Source organism: Rutidosis leptorrhynchoides, chromosome 11, assembly GCF_046630445.1.
Source record: "Rutidosis leptorrhynchoides isolate AG116_Rl617_1_P2 chromosome 11, CSIRO_AGI_Rlap_v1, whole genome shotgun sequence".
In the NCBI taxonomy this organism is placed as follows: domain Eukaryota; kingdom Viridiplantae; phylum Streptophyta; class Magnoliopsida; order Asterales; family Asteraceae; genus Rutidosis; species Rutidosis leptorrhynchoides.
This window is the reverse complement of record NC_092343.1, coordinates 374,081,799-374,103,747: the sequence shown is the minus strand read 5'-3', so window position 1 is coordinate 374,103,747 and position 21,949 is coordinate 374,081,799. Positions and strand designations below refer to the sequence as shown.

Below are 21,949 nucleotides of genomic sequence, written 5' to 3'. Positions count from 1 at the left end.
AGCCGTTGTTTTCCACATTGGTTTAGAAAAACCTGGTGGTTTAGAGGTTCCCGGGTCATTGTTACAACTTAAGGACTTCGGGGGTTGACGATACATATAAAGTTCATCGGGGTTGGAATTAGATTTCTCTATTTTTATGCCCTTTCCCTTATTATTTTCTTTTGCCTTTTTAAATTCAGTTGGGGTAATTTCTATAACATCATCGGAATTCTCGTCGGAATTCGATTCATCGGAGAATTGGTAATCCTCCCAATATTTTGCTTTCTTGGCGGAAACACCATTGACCATAATTAACCTTGGTCGGTTGGTTGAGGATTTTCTTTTACTTAACCGTTTTATTATTTCCCCCATCGGTTCTATTTCTTCATCCGGTTCCGATTCTTCTTCCGGTTCCGATTCTTCTTTCTATTCCGACTCTTCTTCCGGTTCCTCTTCGGGAACTTGTGAATCAGTCCACGAATCATTCCAATTTACATTTGACTCTTCATTATTATTAGGTGAGTCAATGGGACTTGTTCTAGAGGTAGACATCTATCACATAATATCAAACACGTTAAGAGATTAATATATCACATAATATTCACATGTTAAAAATATATAGTTTCCAACAAAATTTGTTAAGCAATCATTTTTCAAGTAAACACGGTCGAAGTCCAGACTCAATAATGCATCCTAACAAACTCGATAAGACACACTAATGCAAAATTCTGGTTCTCTAAGACCAACGCTCTGATACCAACTGAAATGTCCCGTTCTTATTGATTAAAAACGTTCCATATTAATTGATTTCGTTGCGAGGTTTTGACCTCTATATGAGACGTTTTTCAAAGACTGCATTCATTTTTAAAACAAACCATAACCATTATTTCATCAATAAAGGTTTAAAAAGCTTTACGTAGATTATCAAATAATGATAATCTAAAATATCCTGTTTACACACGACCATTACATAATGGTTTACAATACAAATATGTTACAACAAAATAAGTTTCTTGAATGCAGTTTTTACACAATATCATACAAGCATGAACTCCAAATCTCGTCCTTATTTAAGTATGCGACAGCAGAAGCTCTTAATAATCACCTGAGAATAAACATGCTTAAAACGTCAACAAAAATGTTGGTGAGTTATAGGTTTAACCTATATATATCAAATCATAATAATAGACCACAAGATTTCATATTTCAATACATATCCCATACATAGAGATAAAAATCATTCATATGGTGAACACCTGGTAACCGACATTAACAAGATGCATATATAAGAATATCCCCAACATTCCGGGACACCCTTCGGATATGATATAAATTTCGAAGTACTAAAGCATCCGGTACTTTAGATGGGGTTTGTTAGGCCCAATAGATCTATCTTTAGGATTCGCGTCAATTAGGGTGTCTGTTCCCTAATTCTTAGATTACCAGACTTAATAAAAAGGGGCATATTCGATTTCGATAATTCAACCATAGAATGTAGTTTCACGTACTTGTGTCTATTTTGTAAATCATTTATAAAACCTGCATGTATTCTCATCCCAAAAATATTAGATTTTAAAAGTGGGACTATAACTCACTTTCACAGATTTTTACTTCGTCGGGAAGTAAGACTTGGCCACTGGTTGATTCACGAACCTATAACAATATATACATATATATCAAAGTATGTTCAAAATATATTTACAACACTTTTAATATATTTTGATGTTTTAAGTTTATTAAGTCAGCTGTCCTCGTTAGTAACCTACAACTAGTTGTCCACAGTTAGATGTACAGAAATAAATCACTAAATATTATCTTGAATTAATCCACGACCCAGTGTATATGTATCTCAGTATTGATCACAACTCAAACTATATATATTTTGGAATCAACCTCAACCCTGTATAGCTAACTCCAACATTCACATATAGAGTGTCTATGGTTGTTCCGAAATATATATAGATGTGTCGACATGATAGGTCGAAACATTGTATACGTGTCTATGGTATCTCAAGATTACATAATATACAATACAAGTTGATTAAGTTATGGTTGGAATAGATTTATTACCAATTTTCACGTAGCTAAAATGAGAAAAATTATCCAATCGTGTTTTACCCATAACTTCTTCATTTTAAATCCGTTTTGAGTGAATCAAATTGCTATGGTTTCATATTGAATCTTTTTTATGAATCTAAACAGAAAAATTATAGGTTTATAGTCGAAAAAATAAGTTACAAGTCATTTTTGTAAAGGTAGTCATTTCAGTCGAAAGAACAACGTCTAGATGACCATTTTAGAAAACATACTTCCACTTTGAGTTTAACCATAATTTTTGGATATAGTTTCATGTTCATAATAAAAATCATTTTCTCAGAATAACAACTTTTAAATCAAAGTTTATCATAGTTTTTAATTAACTAACCCAAAACAGCCCGCGGTGTTACTACGACGGCGTAAATCCGGTTTTACGGTGTTTTTCGTGTTTCCAGGTTTTAAATCATTAAGTTAGCATATCATATAGATATAGAACATGTGTTTAGTTGATTTTAAAAGTTAAGTTAGAAGGATTAACTTTTGTTTGCGAACAAGTTTAGAATTAACTAAACTATGTTCTAGTGATTACAAGTTTAAACCTTCGAATAAGATAGCTTTATATGTATGAATCGAATGATGTTATGAACATAATTACTACCTTAAGTTCCTTGGATAAACCTACTGGAAAAAAGAAAAATGGATCTAGCTTCAACGGATCCTTGGATGGCTCGAAGTTCTTGAAGCAGAATCATGACACGAAAACAAGTTCAAGTAAGATTATCACATGAAATAAGATTGTTATAGTTATAGAAATTGAACCAAAGTTTGAATATGATTATTACCTTGTATTAGAATGATAACCTACTGTAAGAAACAAAGATTTCTTGAGGTTGGATGATCAACTTACAAGATTGGAAGTGAGCTAGCAAACTTGAAAGTATTCTTGATTTTATGTAACTAGAACTTGTAGAATATATGAAGAACACTTAGAACTTGAAGATAGAACTTGAGAGAGATCAATTAGATAAAGAAAATTGAAGAATGAAAGTGTTTGTAGGTGTTTTTGGTCATTGGTGTATGGATTAGATATAAAGGATATGTAATTTTGTTTTCATGTAAATAAGTCATGAATGATTACTCATATTTTTGTAATTTTATGAGATATTTCATGCTAGTTGCCAAATGATGGTTCCCACATGTGTTAGGTGACTCACATAGGTTGCTAAGAGCTGATCATTGGAGTGTATATACCAATAGTACATACATCTAAAAGCCGTGTATTGTACGAGTACGAATACGGGTGCATACGAGTAGAATTGTTGATGAAACTGAACGAGGATGTAATTGTAAGAATTTTTGTTAAGTAGAAGTATTTTGATAAGTGTATTGAAGTCTTTAAAAAGTGTATAAATACATATTAAAACACTACATGTATATACATTTTAACTGAGTCGTTAAGTCATCGTTAGTCGTTACATGTAAGTGTTGTTTTGAAACCTTTAGGTTAACGATCTTGTTAAATGTTGTTAACCCAATGTTTATAATATCAAATGAGATTTTAAATTATTATATTATCATGTATGAATATCTCTTAATATGATATATATACATTAAATGTCTTTACAACGATAATCGTTACATATATGTCTCGTTTAAAAATCATTAAGTTAGTAGTCTTGTTTTTACATATGTAGTTCATTGTTAATATACTTAATGATATGTTTACTTATCATAGTATCATGTTAACTATATATATATATATCCATATATATGTCATCATATAGTTTTTACAAGTTTTAACGTTCGTGAATCACCGGTCAACTTGGGTGGTCAATTGTCTATATGAAACATATTTCAATTAATCAAGTCTTAACAAGTTTGATTGCTTAACATGTTGGAAACATTTAATCATGTAAATATCAATCTCAATTAATATATATAAACATAGAAAAGTTCGGGTCACTACAGGACACATCAAAGATAGTTCGGCGAATCGTTGATTGTAGGCCTTGCGATCGTTTCCGACCGCCTTCAAAGTTCTTAGCTCTTGTTCGAGCTTTTGGGTTTCTTCGCGAGGGAAATATTCAACAATCATCTTTTCCCTTAAATCGGCTCTAGAGAGGGCATGAGCTTCATCGGTACCCACCGATTGTACATAGGTATTCCACCATGTAAGAGCGACGCCGGCGAGAGTGTGGGTGGAGTACTTGACCTTATCTTGGTCCCGACAACCGCTTATGCTAAAGACGGCCTCTGTTTGTTCGAACCATCGAGTGAGAGTAACCGATCCCCCGATTCCATCATAAGTGTGAGGTTTGCACCCCATAAAAGCTTTGTAGGAGCACCCTTCGCTTGAGTTACCGGCCCCTTGATTGTTGTTGTTGTTATTGTTATTGTTGTTGTTGGAGGAGTGACCGGACATGGCCGCCTCTACGGCGGTGGTCACCATTCGTTGTAGTGCTTGTTCGGGAGTTTCACGGCATGGCACACGGCGAGGAGGCATTGGTCCTTCAAAACAAAAGAATACCGTTGGTTAGTATTCTAAATAATACTAACCGTGATATGGAAATAAAGATAGAGAGAAAATTTTCCTTGACTCGCCTTAAATTCTTTATGTCATAATGTCGGAACGTTCATATGAGTCACCGTAATATAATCCCGGAAATTATATTACCCTAATTCATATGTGCATTCGACATTACTTCATATAGTCAAGGTGGCGTGTCAATCAAATTAGTCAACGTGAGATTAAGGTAGAATAAGAATATATATGAGTAGGAGAGTTCGAGTATAAATGCACAAATAGTCAAGTAATTCCTACGTCAAGTCTATATGCCGGTTGTAGTCTAGACTCACCAATGTACCCTATGACTCGGAGTCGACACCAATGAACTCTAAATCCCTACAACCAAGGCTCTGATACCATCTGTAGCGACCCGGCCAAATCATGTTTAACGGCGCCGACTACTTAGGCCCCGTTACATGGTCATAAGTCTTTAAGACAACGTTTGACCGAAAACATGTCGCATTCATTTCATAAGTATGGATGTTTCAAGGTTTACAAAGTAGTTCGACAACTAGTTACATAACAAAGTTTAAAGTACAAATGAAACATATGCGACCCAATTTGAAAGTAGTCAAAAGACGCTCCACGTATGCAAGTATACATTACATACAAAGCAAGTAACAAAAAGAAATGTGCGGAAGCATGTATCACCTAATGATCAAGGACCTGAGAAAAACATAGGAAATCTGTCAACGAAAACGTTGGTAAAATAATAGGTTTAAATAAGTAAGTGAGTAAATGTAAGTCGAACCACAAGATTTGCCACATTGATAAAAGAGTAATACATTCTAAAAGTTAATATTCACGAGCACCCAATTATCAAAGCTTAACGTTTCCTTCCATAGTACCCCATCACAATAGTGCTAGAACATACACTGTTTCTCGAAAATATATTTCATCCGAATAACGGTAGCGAACCGTCCGAATGAGGGTTTGTCAAACCCATATGGCCATATAACATAAGTTCTCGCTTACACCCGGCAAGTGTAACTAATGATAATCGAATTGAGGATTTTGTTCTAAACTCGTATGTAGAATGTTTGTTTTCCCGTACTTGTGTTCACTTAGTAAAAAGAAACGTTTATGTTTTCTCATCCCAAATATAAGTTCAAAAGAGTAAAAGTGGGACTATGATCTCACCTTGAGTGCACGTATGAAAAGTACTTCACAAAGTAACGTGTGCAAAGGACAATTCTAGTCTTGACCTAAAAAAATAGGTCGTATCAATAACGGTAAACGCGATAAGTCAAAGATGTTCAATTAGTCCTATGGCTCAATACTACTCGATTATGTAGCATGTAAATCAAATTGTCAAGTTTCATGCAAGATACAAGTATAGAAACAAATTAGAAAGATTGCATAACCATTTGGTTAAGTTTGACAAAAAGTCAAACTTTGGTCGGTCAAAGTCAACGAAAAAGTCAACACGTTCGGGTCGGGTCCCGAACTATTTTTCTGAGGTTTTTATTCATATATAAGCATGTTAGAACAAGTCTCATGTGAATCGAAGGTCCATAGTGTGCCAAACATTTTTCTTATTTTGACCAAGGAGGTCAGAACCTGGACACGGCTTATGCCGCGCCGCGGCCCCCAATTGTCTCGCCGCGACAATACACGGGAGCTGGTACCTGGCCAGTTTCAGTTTTTCTAAGTCCAAACCAAAATCTTTTCATGCACAAAACACAAACCGCAAACACTTAGAACTCGCACCTTATATCGTTGGAAAGCTCTTTTGACAAGGAATACAACTAAGCACATTTCACCAACGAAAACATTATTTGCAATAACCGACTTTTCAAATCAAATGATCAATCAATGCACACATTTAATACTCAAATTTGATAAGTGCACATTTATGATTCGGGCATTTAATGCATACATACAACACGTTGTTTTGTAGGTAATCGAGCATACAATACAACTAACTACTTACTAACAATAATTCATGGCATTCAATGCATCAAATATTCATTTCAAGCTTATCAAACCTTAACCCAAATTCACCAAAATCACTAATCATGTTTATGAAGTTTTCTAAAACAACCTACACACCAAATTGAAGATAGTGATGTTAGGAACACATTTAATACATGCATTTATAACATTTAACATCATTCAAACAACCAAATCACCAAATCAAACACATCAAAGTTTATGTTCATGCTAGTTACTTCAAATAACAAAATCGAACATATAAATCATATATTCATGTTAGACTTGAGCCATAGACACTAATTAACAACTTTATAAGTTAAAAACATCAAGAACATAAAATCTAGTGATTTTAGAAAGTTACCCAAATGTAATGAAATCGGTATGGAATCGAAGAGGAAGTTGCAAGGATTCCAAATATGTAATTTGTTTTGATTGAAGCTTGCTTGAACGAATTTAGATGATGATTTCTTTGTTTGGAGAATTGAAAGAAAAATGGAAAGTATGAAGAGAAAAGGAAAAATGAAAATGAAAAAGATGAATGGATGGGAGTGGTTTGACCAGTTTGACCTAGTCAAAACTTTGGTCACATGGCAAGATTGGTCCCTCTAGTTTTAATCGGGTGCGTGAATTACCTAAACGAGATAATTTAAAGCGCGTATTAACGGGAGTTGTTATAAACATATAACGGACTTTAAATAATTAAACAGAAAAGTAAACGGAAAAAGCCAGGATGTTACAATCTACTGTTTATCGAAAGCCAAGACAACAAAACAACCGCCATCACTTCTCACCCTATCTTCTTTCACGGCAAACACCACCACATCCATTACTCAACATCATCAAACCCATTTCTTTTTCTATGTTCCTGCTTACATCGAAGATCCACATCTCCCTCACTCCATCGTGACCATCATATCCACTAAGACAATCACCATACATCACCTTTAATCATCTTTATCTAAACAACACCCACTTAATGTTTTCGTTCTATTTTTTGTATACGTTGAAAGCCAATCACCGTTGATCACCTAAACCCAACTCATTTCCTTTTCTGATTCAAAACCACACAAACCTACTACTAGCAACTTGTTTCCTCGTTACTATTGCTTCTTCTACGAATTATATCTGTTTCTATCTCAGTCAGTAAATGGTGATATACATGTTAATATTAAATAAATGATGATGTTGTTTATGATAATGGAAGATGACTAGAGAGTCACAAAAATATTAAACAAATACATGTGGGTCTGGAATATGATAGATTGCTAGCAAGTTGTCGATTATTTTAAACAGTTTTTTTGTGTTGTTGCCAACCAACTGTCCCAACTCCCACGTACATTATTAATCCTTCACTATTGTATTCATTTAAACATGTTATTGGATCGTCATTTGCTGTCATGATTCGGTATACTGTGGGCCGTAGGGTATATGTAGATGGGCCGTGACTAATTTCAAGTTGGGCCGTGATTTCTTCTTTTACTTGGGCCGAAAACTGCTACAAGATGGTTCGTGTCCCTATTTGTATTTTTGGTCCGAGATGAGGATATATGATTATGATTTACGATGATACATGAATGTGATAATGATAATAGATGATAGAGTAAAGATGAACGAAATAGATGATAAACGAAAACAACGATTAAGATTAATAATAATGACGATGATGCTATGTTAAGATGAAAATGATAATGTGCAATGGTGGTAATAAAAGATGGTAATGACGATAGAAATATGAGGGATATGTTAAGCAGTTCATACGCATCATATGTGATCGAACAAGTTTAAACAGAAACGAAATGATAGGAGGAATGGTTAGGATTATTTTCGGGTTAGCGGGACGTCGCGGGTTCAAACCCGGACTTGGGCATTTTTTTAAGGGCTACTCCTTTGAGGTAGTTATTACTAATACTCTTATCATTATTATTTCATTATTATTATTGCTGTTGTTATTATTATTTATTATTGATTATTATTAAGTAATTATTATTATTACCAATATTAGAAATAAGATTATTAGTATAACTAATATTATTATCATTATTATTATTTTCATAACAAATAAATATTATGTATATAAAAATATACTTATATTAATACTACACATAATTTCGTATTAAACATATTAACATTTTTTTACATATAACAAATTATTGATTTTTGTTAAAATACTAAATATATATAAACGTATATATATATATATATATATATATATATATATATATATATATATATATAGCCATATGTATAAATATTAACTACTTTAAATATATATACAAAATAAATATAGATAACATATAATTTAAATAGAAAATATAAATAAAAATATATATTTTAATTAGGATTTATTATAAATTTTATATAAATACAACACTTAATATATATAAATATTATATGATTAATAGATGAAATTATTTGATTACTATTATATGTGTTAATGTACATAATTGATATAGGTTCGTGAATCCAAAGCCAACCCTGCATTGTTCAGTTTCGTCGTATGAATATTTTTACTACAAAATATTAGATTGTGAGTTTCATTTGCTCCCTTTTTAAATGCTTTTGCAATATATATTTTTGGGACTGAGAATACATGCGATGTTTTATAACTGTTTTATGAAATAGGCATAAGTAATTGAAACTACATTATATGGTTGAATGATCGAAATCGAATATGCCCCTTTTAGCTTGGTAGCCTAAGAATTTGGGAACAGACCCCCAAATTGACGTGAATCCTAAAGATAGATCTATCGGGCCCAACAAGCCCCATTCTGGAATTTAGAATGCTTTAGTACTTCGATTTTATCATGTCCGATGGGTGTCCCGGAATGATGGGGATATTCTATATGCATCTTGTTAATGTCGGTTACCAGGTGTTCAATCCATATGAATGATTATTTTTGTCTCTATGCATGAGACGTATATTTATGAGAACTATGATCATATACATACTTATGTATATGTATATATTTAGTGCGAAAGGCCATTTGAAGGCGAAAGCACAAGACAACTGAACCGCAGTGTGAATGCGGTGGGATTGCGCAGAACATTAAAGAGTGCGAAGGCTTCTCGCAGTGTTTATGCGGAATGCCTAAGTGCCCGCACAACTTACTTCCGTGTAACTCCTAGGCCTATAAATAGGGAGCTTGGCCTCTCATTTTAGGTTGTTGATTCTGGAAGGGTTGCCCTAGCCATATTGATTTCTCTCGTGACTTTACCCAAGACTAAATCATTATTTGGTTAAGGAATAAGTAATTTGTGCAACAGCAGTTGCGAGTAAAGTGAAATGACGAAGCAATAAAAGCTTTCGTTTACTAAGAAAGTTGTAAATCAGAATTTGAAAGTGCGTAAAGCACACAAAGCTTGTGTAAGCGAAAGCTCGCCAGCAAAACTGAACAAAGAACAAGATGAGAGAATAATAAGCACAATACATAAGAAAAAAGGATTTAAAAAGCGAAAAGCAATAGAAATGTTTGAAAAATGGCAATTCGCGCCTATTACATTTCCATTTGAGCAAAGTCGCGAAGTGAATGACATGTCGTTGGTCATATCGTGTAAAATTGCGAATACAGGGATCGCAATCATGAAAATTCATGTTGATACTGGCAGTAGTATTGATTTGATATACGAGCAATGTTTTCGCCAATTGCCAGAATGCATTAAGGTGGAACTAAAACCGACCGCGATATCCTTATCTGGTTTCACGGGTGAATCTGCTTGGCCTATGGGGCAATTATCCTTAGAAATTGAATTGTGTGATGAAACAGAGGAAAAATTGACAAGGCAAGCACGGTTAGATTTTTATGTTATATGCGCTGCTTCGCGTTATAACATGTTATTGGGAAGATCTGCGTTGCGGAGGCTTGTCATAGTGCCATCTACAATACACGGAATGGTCAAATTCACTACCTGCAAGGGTGTGGCAACGATAAATTCTATGGCTATGCCATCGATTTGTGCGGCTATAAGCATGAAAGATGCAATTGTTCTTCGTAAAATTGAAGATGATAATATGGTTGTTTTAAATCCTAAGTATGTTGTTCAAAAAATTAAAATTGGGACCAAGTTGAATGCAGAAATAAAAAAGAAGATTGTGCAGTTGCTGGTCGCGTATATGGATGTATTTGCTTGGAGTGAGCAAGATATGACTGGAGTTCCGTGTAATGTTGCAGAGCATAGATTAAATGCCAATCCTGCGTTAAAACCTATTGTATAAAAGCGCAGAGGAATGGCTCTAGACCGCATGAAGTGGTTGTCTGCGGAAGTTGCTAAATTGGTCAATGCGGGAATATTGCGCAAAGTAAAATATCAAACATGGGTTGCAAATCCTGTTTTGGTTAAAAAAATCAGATGGTTCGTGGAGGATGTGTATAGATTTCAAGGACATAAATAAAGCTTGTCCGAAGGACAACTATCCACTTCCTGAAATTGATCTTAGAGTGGAATCATTGCATGATTATCCCTACAAATGCTTTTTGGATGCCGCAAAAGGATACCATCAAATACCAAAGGCGTTGGAAGATGAAGATAAAACCGTATTCCATACTGGAAAAGGCATTTATTGTTATATCAAAATGCCTTTTGGTTTAAAGAATGCGGGAGCCACTTATCAGCGGTTAATTGATAAAGCATTTGAAGGTCAGATAGGCCGCAATCTGGAAGCTTATGTTGATGACCTTGTTATAAAAAGTAAAATGCAAGAAAGTATTTTGGTAGATATGCAAGAAACATTTGAAAGTTTGCGGAAAATAAACATGAAGTTGAATCCATCTAAGTGCAGTTTCGGAGAAAAGGAAGGCAAGTTTATGGGATACTATGTCACTGAGCAGGGCATACAAGCAAATCCTAAGAAAATTGCCGCAATTGAAAACATGACCGTGCCTAAAACCGTTAAAGAAGTACAAAGTCTAACTAGAAAAAATCGCGGCTTTAACTAGATTTCTTTCGAAAGCCGCGGAATGACAGTTTCCTTTCTTTTGCACTCTTAAAGGATGTTTAAAGCAGAAGAACTTTGTATGGACTGAAGAGGCTGATAAGGCATTTCAATAAATGAAGCAATTGCTTGCGGCATTACTACATTGATTGCGCCTGTTGATGGTGAAATATTATATCTTTACATTTCGGTCGCGAATGAAGCATTTGGCTCAGTACTTATCGCGGAAAGGAATAAAGTTCAAAAGCCAGTCTATTTTGTTAGCAAGGCGCTTGCGAGAAGTGAAATAAATTATGTGCCGATAGAAAAATTTATTTACGCATTAGTTTTAACTTCACGGCAATTGTGCAGATACTTTCAAGGTCATCCAATACATGTTTTAGCTGATTTGCCGGTTAAAAATGTGTTAAACAAACCTGCGGTATCCGGAAGACTTGCCCAATGGGCGATTGAGCTTGGAGCATTTGAAATATCATATATACCGCGTACATCCAAAAGGGGCAAGTTTTGGTAGATTACCTCGCAGAAATGACGGGTGAATTAGAGGTGATCCATGAAAGAACGCAATTAACGCCACCTTTGCATGAAATCTGGGATTTATATACAGACGGTGCCTCATGTATTGAAGGGGCAGGTGCGGGGCTAGTGTTGACAAATCCAAGTGGCGAAGAGCACACGTACGCACTGCGCTTTAATTTTGATGTGACAAACAATGAGGCTGAATATGAAGCATTACTTGCGGGATTGAATTTGGCACGTAAGATGAATATAACGCAGCTGCGCGCATATGTTGATTCACAACTGGTGGCAAATTAATTCAATGGCTCTTTTGAAGCACATGAGTTGTCCATGCAGAAGTATTTGAAACTTGTAAAGGAATTTGCAGAAAAGTTTGAGTTCTTTGAATTATCACAAGTGTCAAGAAGTCAAAATAAAAAAGCAGACGCGTTAAGCAAACTTGCTGCATTAGCGTTTTCGCACTTTCAAAAACAGGTGTAGGTGGAAGAACTTCCTAATAAGTCCCTTTATGGAAATTTATTTGTTGCGGTTATAGAAGAAGTTGGACCAAATTGGATGGATCCTATTGTCAATTATCTGCGAAATGGTACGTTGCCAGAAGATAAAAAGGAGGCTCGTTTGGTACGCGAAAGAGCACCCATGTATGTACTTGAAAATAATGTGTTATATCGTAAATCATATTTGGGACCATTAATGCGGTGTGTGGGACCCGCAGAAGCTGCAACCATTGTTGAAGAGGTGCGTAGTGGATCTTGTGCTCTTCACTCAGGATATAAAACTATTGCTGGCAAGATAATGCGCATGGGCTATTTCTGGCCTACTCTATATCGTGATGTTGCACAAATTGTTAAGCGGTGTAAAAGTTGTCAAAGACATGCACCGCAGAATCGCAAACCACGACATGATATGATTCCAATTGATTCACCATGGCCATTTTATAAATGGGCCATCGATATTGTGGGACCCTTTCCACCAGGTGCAGGAAATGTAAAGTTCCTGATTGTAGCTGTTGATTATTTCACTAAATGGGTGGAGGCAAAGGCCTTACGCACAATTACTGGAGTGCAAGTGCGGAATTTTGTATGGGAATACATTGTATGTAGATTTGGTATTCCGCGGGAACTTGTAAGTGATAATGGAGTGCAGATTTCAAAAGATCCATTTTTAAGTTGGTGTGCGGAACTAAATATAATTCAAAGATTCACATCTGTGGCACACCCGCAAGCAAATGGATTGTGCGAAGTAACTAACCGTGACATTGTTAGCGGTATTAAAAAATGTTTGAATGAAAATCGGAATGGATGGGTTGATGAACTTTCAAATGTACTATGGGCTCATCGCACTACTTTCAAGAAAAGTACAGGCGAAACAACTTTTAGCCTAGTATATGGTTCCGAAGCAATGATCCCCGCAGAAATCTTTGTTGAAACGCACAGAGTTGCTAATTTTGATGAAAGTGCGAATGCGGAAGGCATTTGTGAAAATATAAATTTCATTGAAGAACGCAGGCTTATGGCCGCAATACGTGAGGCAAATAATAAGCAGCAAATTGCTAAGTATTATAACAAGAAGGTGCGCGCGTTAGCCTTTGATGTTGGAGAATGGGTTTTGCGTAATAATGAAGCAAGTCGTGCTGAGAAACAAGGGAAGTTGGGACCCAATTGGGAGGGACCATACTAGATAGTGGGAATTAATGCGGCAGGCTCTTATAAACTCCAATACATTGAAGGGCGCAATATACCTAACGCGTGGCATGCTACTTTGTTGAAACGATATTATATGTAAATAACAAAAGTATGCGAAATTTTATGTGCATTCTAGTGATTCATGTTAATGTGTGTAGCAAATAAGTTTGCAATATTGTGTAAAATGAATAAAACTAAAGGTTTTTGTTCATCATAATGATTGTATGTCTATGCGTAATTTCAAAGTACAACGCGTTTAATACAACCATAAATGAAATCAAACAAGTGATGGAGAAGACCACTTGATGCTAAATGAAAACAATTTGACGTGTATGCGAAAGGAATTCAGTTTGTTAACTTTCTCCCAAAGTATTAGATCTAGCCATACTTAGATGCTTCGCAATAAACACAAATTTTTGCCTAAGGATAGTTTCGGCGGACTTAGAAGATTCATAATGTGCAGAATAGCACGTGTATACAGGTTGTTTTGCATAAAGTAGTTGTTTGTTATGTGCACAATAATAAACAATGAAATTGTAAAGGACAATGCTAGTAATTATGAATGATATAATCAAAGCGCTATATAAATAAAGGCAATTGCAATTGATAAATAAAATTTTATTATAGGTTCCGCGGAAGGTACAGCAAATCAAATCATTAAAACGTGCTTATAAAAGCGCTTACATAATGCGAAATCCTATTCCTTGGTAGTTAAGTCTAAACCAATGATGTCTTCGACGGGAGCATCCTTGTTTTGACTTATAGCTTCTAATTTTGGAATTGGGATAATGCGGATTCCTTCCCTAGCCAATGCGACCATATCTTCTGCCTCTTCAATAGGGCAGATTAATTTCTCAATATACTCCGGAATTGGCTCCGAAAGAACAGAAATCTTGCTAACCTCTTAAAGAAATTTTACTCGCTCAATTTGTTGTAACGCAGTCACATAAGTATCAAATTTCTGCGAAACATCCGCAGAATCCATGATTTTTTGCCCAAGTTCAGGCAAATGTTCGCGGAGTTTCGCAAAGCTAGATTCCGTGGTTACTTTTGCAGATAAGGCTGCGGTTAGTTCAGTTTGGGTTTGTAAGAGTTTGGTTTTCATTGTATCATGCGTGACTTGAAGGTTGTCCATTTCAATTGCTTTTTCGGACAGTTGCTTTTTTAAATCATCCACAGAATTTTTTGTTGTTTGCAATTCCGTGGTGATGGAAGAGAGTTGGGACTGTGTGATTGCGTGCTTGGTTTGTTCTTTCTTCAAAACTTCAGAAAACTTCTCTTGTCGGGACATTGCATCATATGCAGATGCAAGTGTCATATAGAAGTTCTGCGCGAAACAGTTGAATGAGTCGCTGTATGAAAGTTTGCTAAGTTTAGAGCGTAGATCATGGGGAAGGGCAAGCTTCATATGTTGCCTTTGGTCCAGTGCAGCTTCTGGAGAGGCGCATAGATAACCCTGCAGGCCATCTATTTTGATTGACTTTACTGAGCTGGGAGGAGTGCGCCAGATGTATTCATATTTGGATAAGTCGAAGGTTGGTGGAGAACTAGCCTGTGTAGATGGTGGTGGAGTAATGGATGTCCCTACTGCAACACGTATAAGGAATATAAACGAAGGAAGAAATATTAAAATGACACAACACTATAGGTGTTATTGGAAATACAAATTATAATATGTGACGATTCGCATTACCAGTCTCAGATGCAGGTGGAATAACTAAGCTAGACCGCGTAAACCTCTTCGCGGATCCTGTAAGTGGAGAGGTAGCGGGTCGTTTGCTGGGAGTCATTGTTGTTTGTTGAGCGCTGGTGGTAGGAGATTTTTGTGCAGCCTTTGATGATGATTTTGACTCGGGGCTCTTAAGCCTCTCTGCGAGAAATGCTTTTGTGTCATCTTTCTTTTCGATTTCAGAAACCCTCATGAAGTTGATGATGCGTAAATGTGAAAGTTGTTTGTGTGAATGAATCAATATAATGGAGAGAGAAAGTATGATGGAAAAAATGATAATCAACTTCTATATATATGGAGGAAAATATAATTTCAACGGTATAATCCCTTAACGGCTATATACGCAGATAAAAACCTCAGCAAATACAACAATAGCCGTTGTGGAAAAATAATAATACTTTTATGCCTCACTGTAGTGCATGCGTCATATGCACAAAAGGACAAACAATAACTTTTTCTTTTTTAAGAGTTTATTGTGTTACTTTTTCTGCGAAAATGTAACACAATAAACTGGGGGGACTTGATCATATACATACTTATGTATATGTATATATTTAATGCGAAAGGCCATTTGAAGGCGAAAACACAAGACAACTGATCCGCAGTGTGAATGCGGTGGGATTGCGCAGAACATTAAAGAGTGTGAAGGCTTCTCGCAGTGTTTATGCGGAATGCCTAAGTGCCCGCACAACTTACTTCCGCGTAACTCCTAGACCTATAAATAGGGAGCTTGGCCTCTCATTTTAGGTTGTTGATTCTGGAAGGGTTGCCCTAGCCATATTGATTTCTCTCGTGACTTTGCCCGAGACTAAATCATTATTTGGTTAAGGTAATTTATGAAGACCGGGTCAAGGTTGTTGATCGTTTAGCACTTAACGAAATATGACAATAAGGTCCCAAAACCACAATCGACATCCATTATACCCCCTCATTGCACTCAATCCTTGATTAACCGTAATTAGATAATCTAGGATTGATCAAACTAGAAATGAAATTCTTGTGGTCTATTAAAATGATGGAAATGATTATTTATGTTAAACTAATCCTTTTGGTTGACACTTTAAAGCATGTTTATTCTCAGGTATGAAAGAAATCTTCCGCTGTGCATTTGCTCATTTTAGAGATATTACTTGGAGTCATTCATGACATATTTCGAAAGACGTTGCATTCGAGTCATTGAGTTCATCAAGATTATTATTAAGTCAATTATAGTTGGATATATTATGAAATGATATGCATGCCGTCAACATTTGATGTAATGAAAGTTTGTCTTTTAAAAACAAATGCAATGTTTGTAAAATGTATCATATAGAGGTCAAGTACCTCGCGATGTAACCAAATGTTATTGTATTCGTTCTTATGGATTAGGACGGGTCTTTACATGTGGTATCAGAGCGGTGGTCTTAGCGAACCAGGTCTTGCATTAGTGTGTCTAACTGATAGTTGTTTAGATGCATTAGTGAGTCTGGACTTCGACCGTGTCTGCATGTGAAAAGTTTTGATTATCATTTCTAGTCGGAAATCATCTGCTTATCATCCTTAGGAAATTACCTACTTATCATTCTTAGTCTAGACATGTCTTACTGCCTCTATTGCATAGACAGTGTATAGATAAATTCATATCTTAGCGTATCAGTTATTGTTACTTTGCCTGACATATTCCGTAGATTCCTCCGTAACTTATGGGATTTTAGTATTATATATGCATATGTAAATTATGTATTGCAGGGTACTAATCTACATCCTATAATCTATTTCTTATCGAAAATCCTTCATCTGATCGTACGAGATGAATCCCTCTACCAGTTCGAATTCCTTGGATTCCGAAAACTATTCCGATATGGAGTTTCACCTAAGCTCCGAAAGCAGCGTCATTAGAATTAATTAACCAAACAGCCATCCTCAATTCATCCGATGGGTTCGTAGTCGACTTAATCATTGGAGACAAAAGGAAGGTGATCCTTTTCATCCACCACATTGCCCTCTTGGTGAAGAACCTGAAGCACTTACCAGCGAACCTGTTCGTAATACTATTTTCTCTCTCATTTCCAGAGTATCTCGTCACGACTATATATTATCTCAAATTCTAGATCTCATTCATCCGCTCATTCATATCGACAATCATCCCGGAATAATGGAAGAAGTCAATGAGCTTCACACGCGAGTAATCAATTTGTAAAACGTGGTGCAAAGCCTACCAGCTTCAGCAATATCACCGACATCAACAGGACTACCAGCAATAGCACCCGTACCATCAACAACAAACGCCTCAGCATCTGTACCTCGAGTATAATCATCATTCTACATATCGTTCTACATTATTTATCTTCGTTTGACATGATGATTATGTAATCTCTAATGTTTTAGAGATTATGTACTCTAATTCTAACTGAAAAGCAAATGAGTTTAATGTTATATTAACTCATTAAATCCATAATTACATCTGAAGAAAATATATATGTATATATGTTTTCATAAAGATTGTAATTAAAAATTCTTTTGTACAAACTGTTAATGGTGAAAATATTTTAACGGGTAGGTAATACCCGAGGAATATTTAGATTTCACATTAATAAGTTACACTGTACATTCTTCGAATTTGATTCAACGATCATTTACTATCCTATTTACAACTACCGATATACGTATCCGTTCACCAAAGAATAACTATTTTCATTTAAATTCAATTTCATATTTGGATTTTGACCTATCAGAATCCAACAAGTGGCATAATGAAGAAAACATTGGACAAAAATAAAATTTGTTAGAAACAAACAAATTAACCATGAGAAAATTTTGTTAAGAATCCACGCTAACAGAATCCTAGCTAACTGTTCCTAACTAACTGTTAATTCCTTATTACATTTTATTATGGCAATTTATTTATCGCAATTTATATTCTCGCAATTTTATTTATCGTCATTTAATTTCTGTTATTTATTTTACGCACTTTATTTATCGTCATTTAAATACTGTTATTTACGCATTTAAATATCAGGACACGTATACAAGGTTTTTGACATATCATATCGACGCATCTATATATATTATTTGGAATAACCATAGACACTCTATATGCAGTAATGCTGGAGTTAGGTATACAGAGTTGAGGTTGATTCTACAATAATATATATACTTTGAGTTGTGATCGAGTCTGAGACATGTACACGGGTCACGAGATGTATTAATTAATTCGAATATTATATATTAAACTATATATGAAATTATTGAATTGCTAACTGTGGACTATCAACTGAGGACTACCAACATTGGACAATTAAAATGAATTAAAATATTGATTATAACATATGAAACTAAACAATTCTTCAAGTTTGCCACTTGATTTCATCTTAAACCTCATGTGTATCTTGACGATTACAATCTGCGTTCAAACCTTTCATGATTCTTGAAATCCCCTCAATCGAGAGAATGAATCAACTGCACTTCATCTACGGAAGAAAAGATTGATGCATATAGTTATGCACCTGAAAACACTCGGAACCTAAGTAAACGTTTAACACGTACCTATGCTAGCTCCTTTGGCGTTGTTATTACCGAAAATAACTTAGCAATCTCTTTCCATTGTAGACAATTTTGTCACAGCTTCAGCAAATCAATTTCGACTTTTTATTCGAATAAACTCTATTATAACTTTGATATATAAGTTGTATTTCGTCATCGATTACCGGGTAACCGTTTATATTCCACCGCACTAGCAGTAAACTTACCAGCAACTTCATTGATCTTTGACTTTCCGAAAAATTATTAACTTTGTTGAAACCTATTCATATACTCATCCGCATCTTGTAACGAGAATTGCCATACCAATTACCAGAAATCAGCAATCAGTATTTTGAATCTCGCAGTGTTTCTACATCAACAGTTATATGTATATATAACATTTATCTCCTATAATTAAGATTTCCAATTCTAAAATTCTGAAAACCACCCAGTCTACAAATCAGTTTTCTGAGTTTTGAAAAAGCTGATGAAGCAGTGAAAACTGAAGACTGCCTTAACAGTCAAAAGTTTAATGATAAAGAAGGGAGTGTTGGAAACACTCAATGGAAAATTTGTACTGGAAAAAGGGATTGAGCAAACCATTAAGGAGACCAAGGCCAAATACAAAGACCATATCATATATTCAAAGAAACCAGGTAATTCTGGATCCAATGAAATCTTCAACGAATATCTTTCTCCGTACTCATGTTAAAAATCTTGCGGAAAATCTTTCTTCATCAACTATCGAACTTAGAAATTCCAAAATATCATCATAAATATCTTCTATATTTCTGAAGATATTTTCATAAATATCCTCGTCCGAAATTATTTATCTCTTTGTGCTATCTATATTACATCATAAAGGAAACTACTTTAGTTTCTAAATTTCTTTAAAAAAAAATTCGAGTTTGAATTATGAATGATTTTGAAGTAGTGTTGGAAATTGATGCATGAGTTAGTATAATATAATGACACTTGATCAACGTGATTATATTACAGTAAGTCATGCTGAGTTTCTAATGAGACATGATGATTCACAGACTATACCGTCATCATGTGCCATGTTACACGACTCTTATATTCTATCTAATCTCCAAACATATCAAGAACATAATTTCTTGATAGTTCTATCTTTTCTCTTGAAATTTGGTGACTTAACCAATCAAGACCGTACTATTACAATCTCTCTCTTAGGACATTTGTTATGTTCATTCGAAATTACATACCTAATAATTCTGGACCATTACTCGCTTGACTTAAAGTCGGGAAGAGAAGACAAGAGCATGAAGCTCCGATATATAAGAGGAAATACAAAGCCGAACAACAACACCGAAATTACAAACCGTGTATATCAATATTTATCGCAACATAAAGACACGGGAGAATTAAAAACACTATAACCCCAAAGGCAAAGTAGAAGAAAACTGATTCCTCCAGTGAAAGTTGGAAGAGGAGAATAATTATTGCGATAGTTAGAATAAGAAAAAGGATTAGAACGGGATTAAGCATTTTCACAATCTTTTGAATATATGAACTGAGAAAGAAGGTATAGAAGTGGTGAAAACTAATGGAATAAATTTATAATGGAAATATCAGACGTAGTAATCGGGACAGATCATCGCATTTAATTAAAGAGATCCTAATTTCCTTAAATCTCGAAGAGTCAGATCTTATAGATTTTCAAAATTTTCTTTTGAATCCCTTGAATTCCGGAATTCAACCCTGACTATGTCAAAAGTTAAATCTCTATCTCAATCTTTTGTGATAGCTTCACTCGTACTCTTCACATAAACGAATTTTATTATCCATGTTACTCACTAATGATAAAACTCTATTTATCAACTACTATTCGTTATAAAAACATTCTTAGCGTTAGCCATGACGACCCCACTCAAATTTCGGGACGAAATTTCTTTAACGGGTAGGTACTGTGATGACCCGGAAATTTCTGATCAAATTTAAACTTAATTTTAATATGGTTTCGACACGATAAGCAAAGTCTGTAATGTTGAGTCTCGAAAATGTTAGAACAGTGTTCATATAATCAATTACCCTTTGACTGTGCTCGCCGATTCACGAACAATTAATTGTAAATAGATATGTGTGTATGTATATATAAATAATAATTCGAAATATAATTTGAAGTATTATATGTTGTTGTAATTAAAAACTAATAAAATAAAAATAGGATATTATAATAATTATTATTTAAAATATATCTCTATATATAAATAAAGTATATTAAAAATAAATACTAAATGATTGTAATACTCGTTTAATGTTTCGATTGATATTAAGCAAGTTAAATTCAAACTTATGTAATTTTAAAATAAACGGTGATATGAAAATGAGTTCTATAAATTTTAGCCTTATTAAAAATGTATTTAGGAACTATTTGTTAAGTTTTAACACTTTTTATATTTTACCCAGAAATGAGAGGGACAGTTGATGTAATTTTTATTTAATAAATTAATGATCGAATTTTATACTATGATGACTAAAATAAATAAATATAGTTAATTTAAAAATATGAGAATTTTCTGAACACTTTTTATCCGCCACTGTTTCACAACGGGGTATGATATAATAATCCGTGAAAGCTATCGGTAGAATAAATCCAACTGTCCGAATGCTTACTGTTTTCAATTGAAGTTACACGCTCTTATTATATTATAATATGATTATTCTTTGAGTTAGTGGTTACTTTTTCTATCTATCTTTTTGTTTATTACTGTGGCTAATTGAGAGTTGAGATTGCTATTCGATGAATCATTGATTCTAAATTGATATTCATTAGTGATTATTGTTCTATTTTTGTTTCCTTCACCAACTGTCACCTACCATATATTATATGTATATATCTTACTTTTGTGCATAAAGGAAATGCATTACATAACCATCTGCACATATTAAAAACACACACAACTTGATTACATTTTATTTTTTTTACTCAAGCAAGCACAAGACTCATAACCGTCACCATCTGTAATTTGATCATCAAGAACCATCACCAATCGAGTCACCACTGCTGCAATTATGATAACATTCGATTAAATCCATTCAAGGAC

At 34.5% G+C, this 21,949-nt stretch overlaps 1 protein-coding gene across 1 annotated transcript; it reads left to right on the top strand.

The window, feature by feature from the left end:
- The first annotated feature begins 9,983 nt into the window (after positions 1-9,983).
- LOC139875958 (uncharacterized) lies at positions 9,984-10,730 on the top strand. The gene has a single exon (XM_071863255.1). It carries the CDS (start codon positions 9,984-9,986, stop codon positions 10,728-10,730), a length of 747 nt encoding a protein of 248 aa, XP_071719356.1.
- The last annotated feature ends 11,219 nt before the right edge of the window (positions 10,731-21,949 follow it).

Bases quoted from the DNA above. Each gene is read 5' to 3' on its own strand.
- LOC139875958 (XM_071863255.1), top strand. From the start codon at position 9,984: ATGTTTGAAAAATGGCAATTCGCGCCTATTACATTTCCATTTGAGCAA.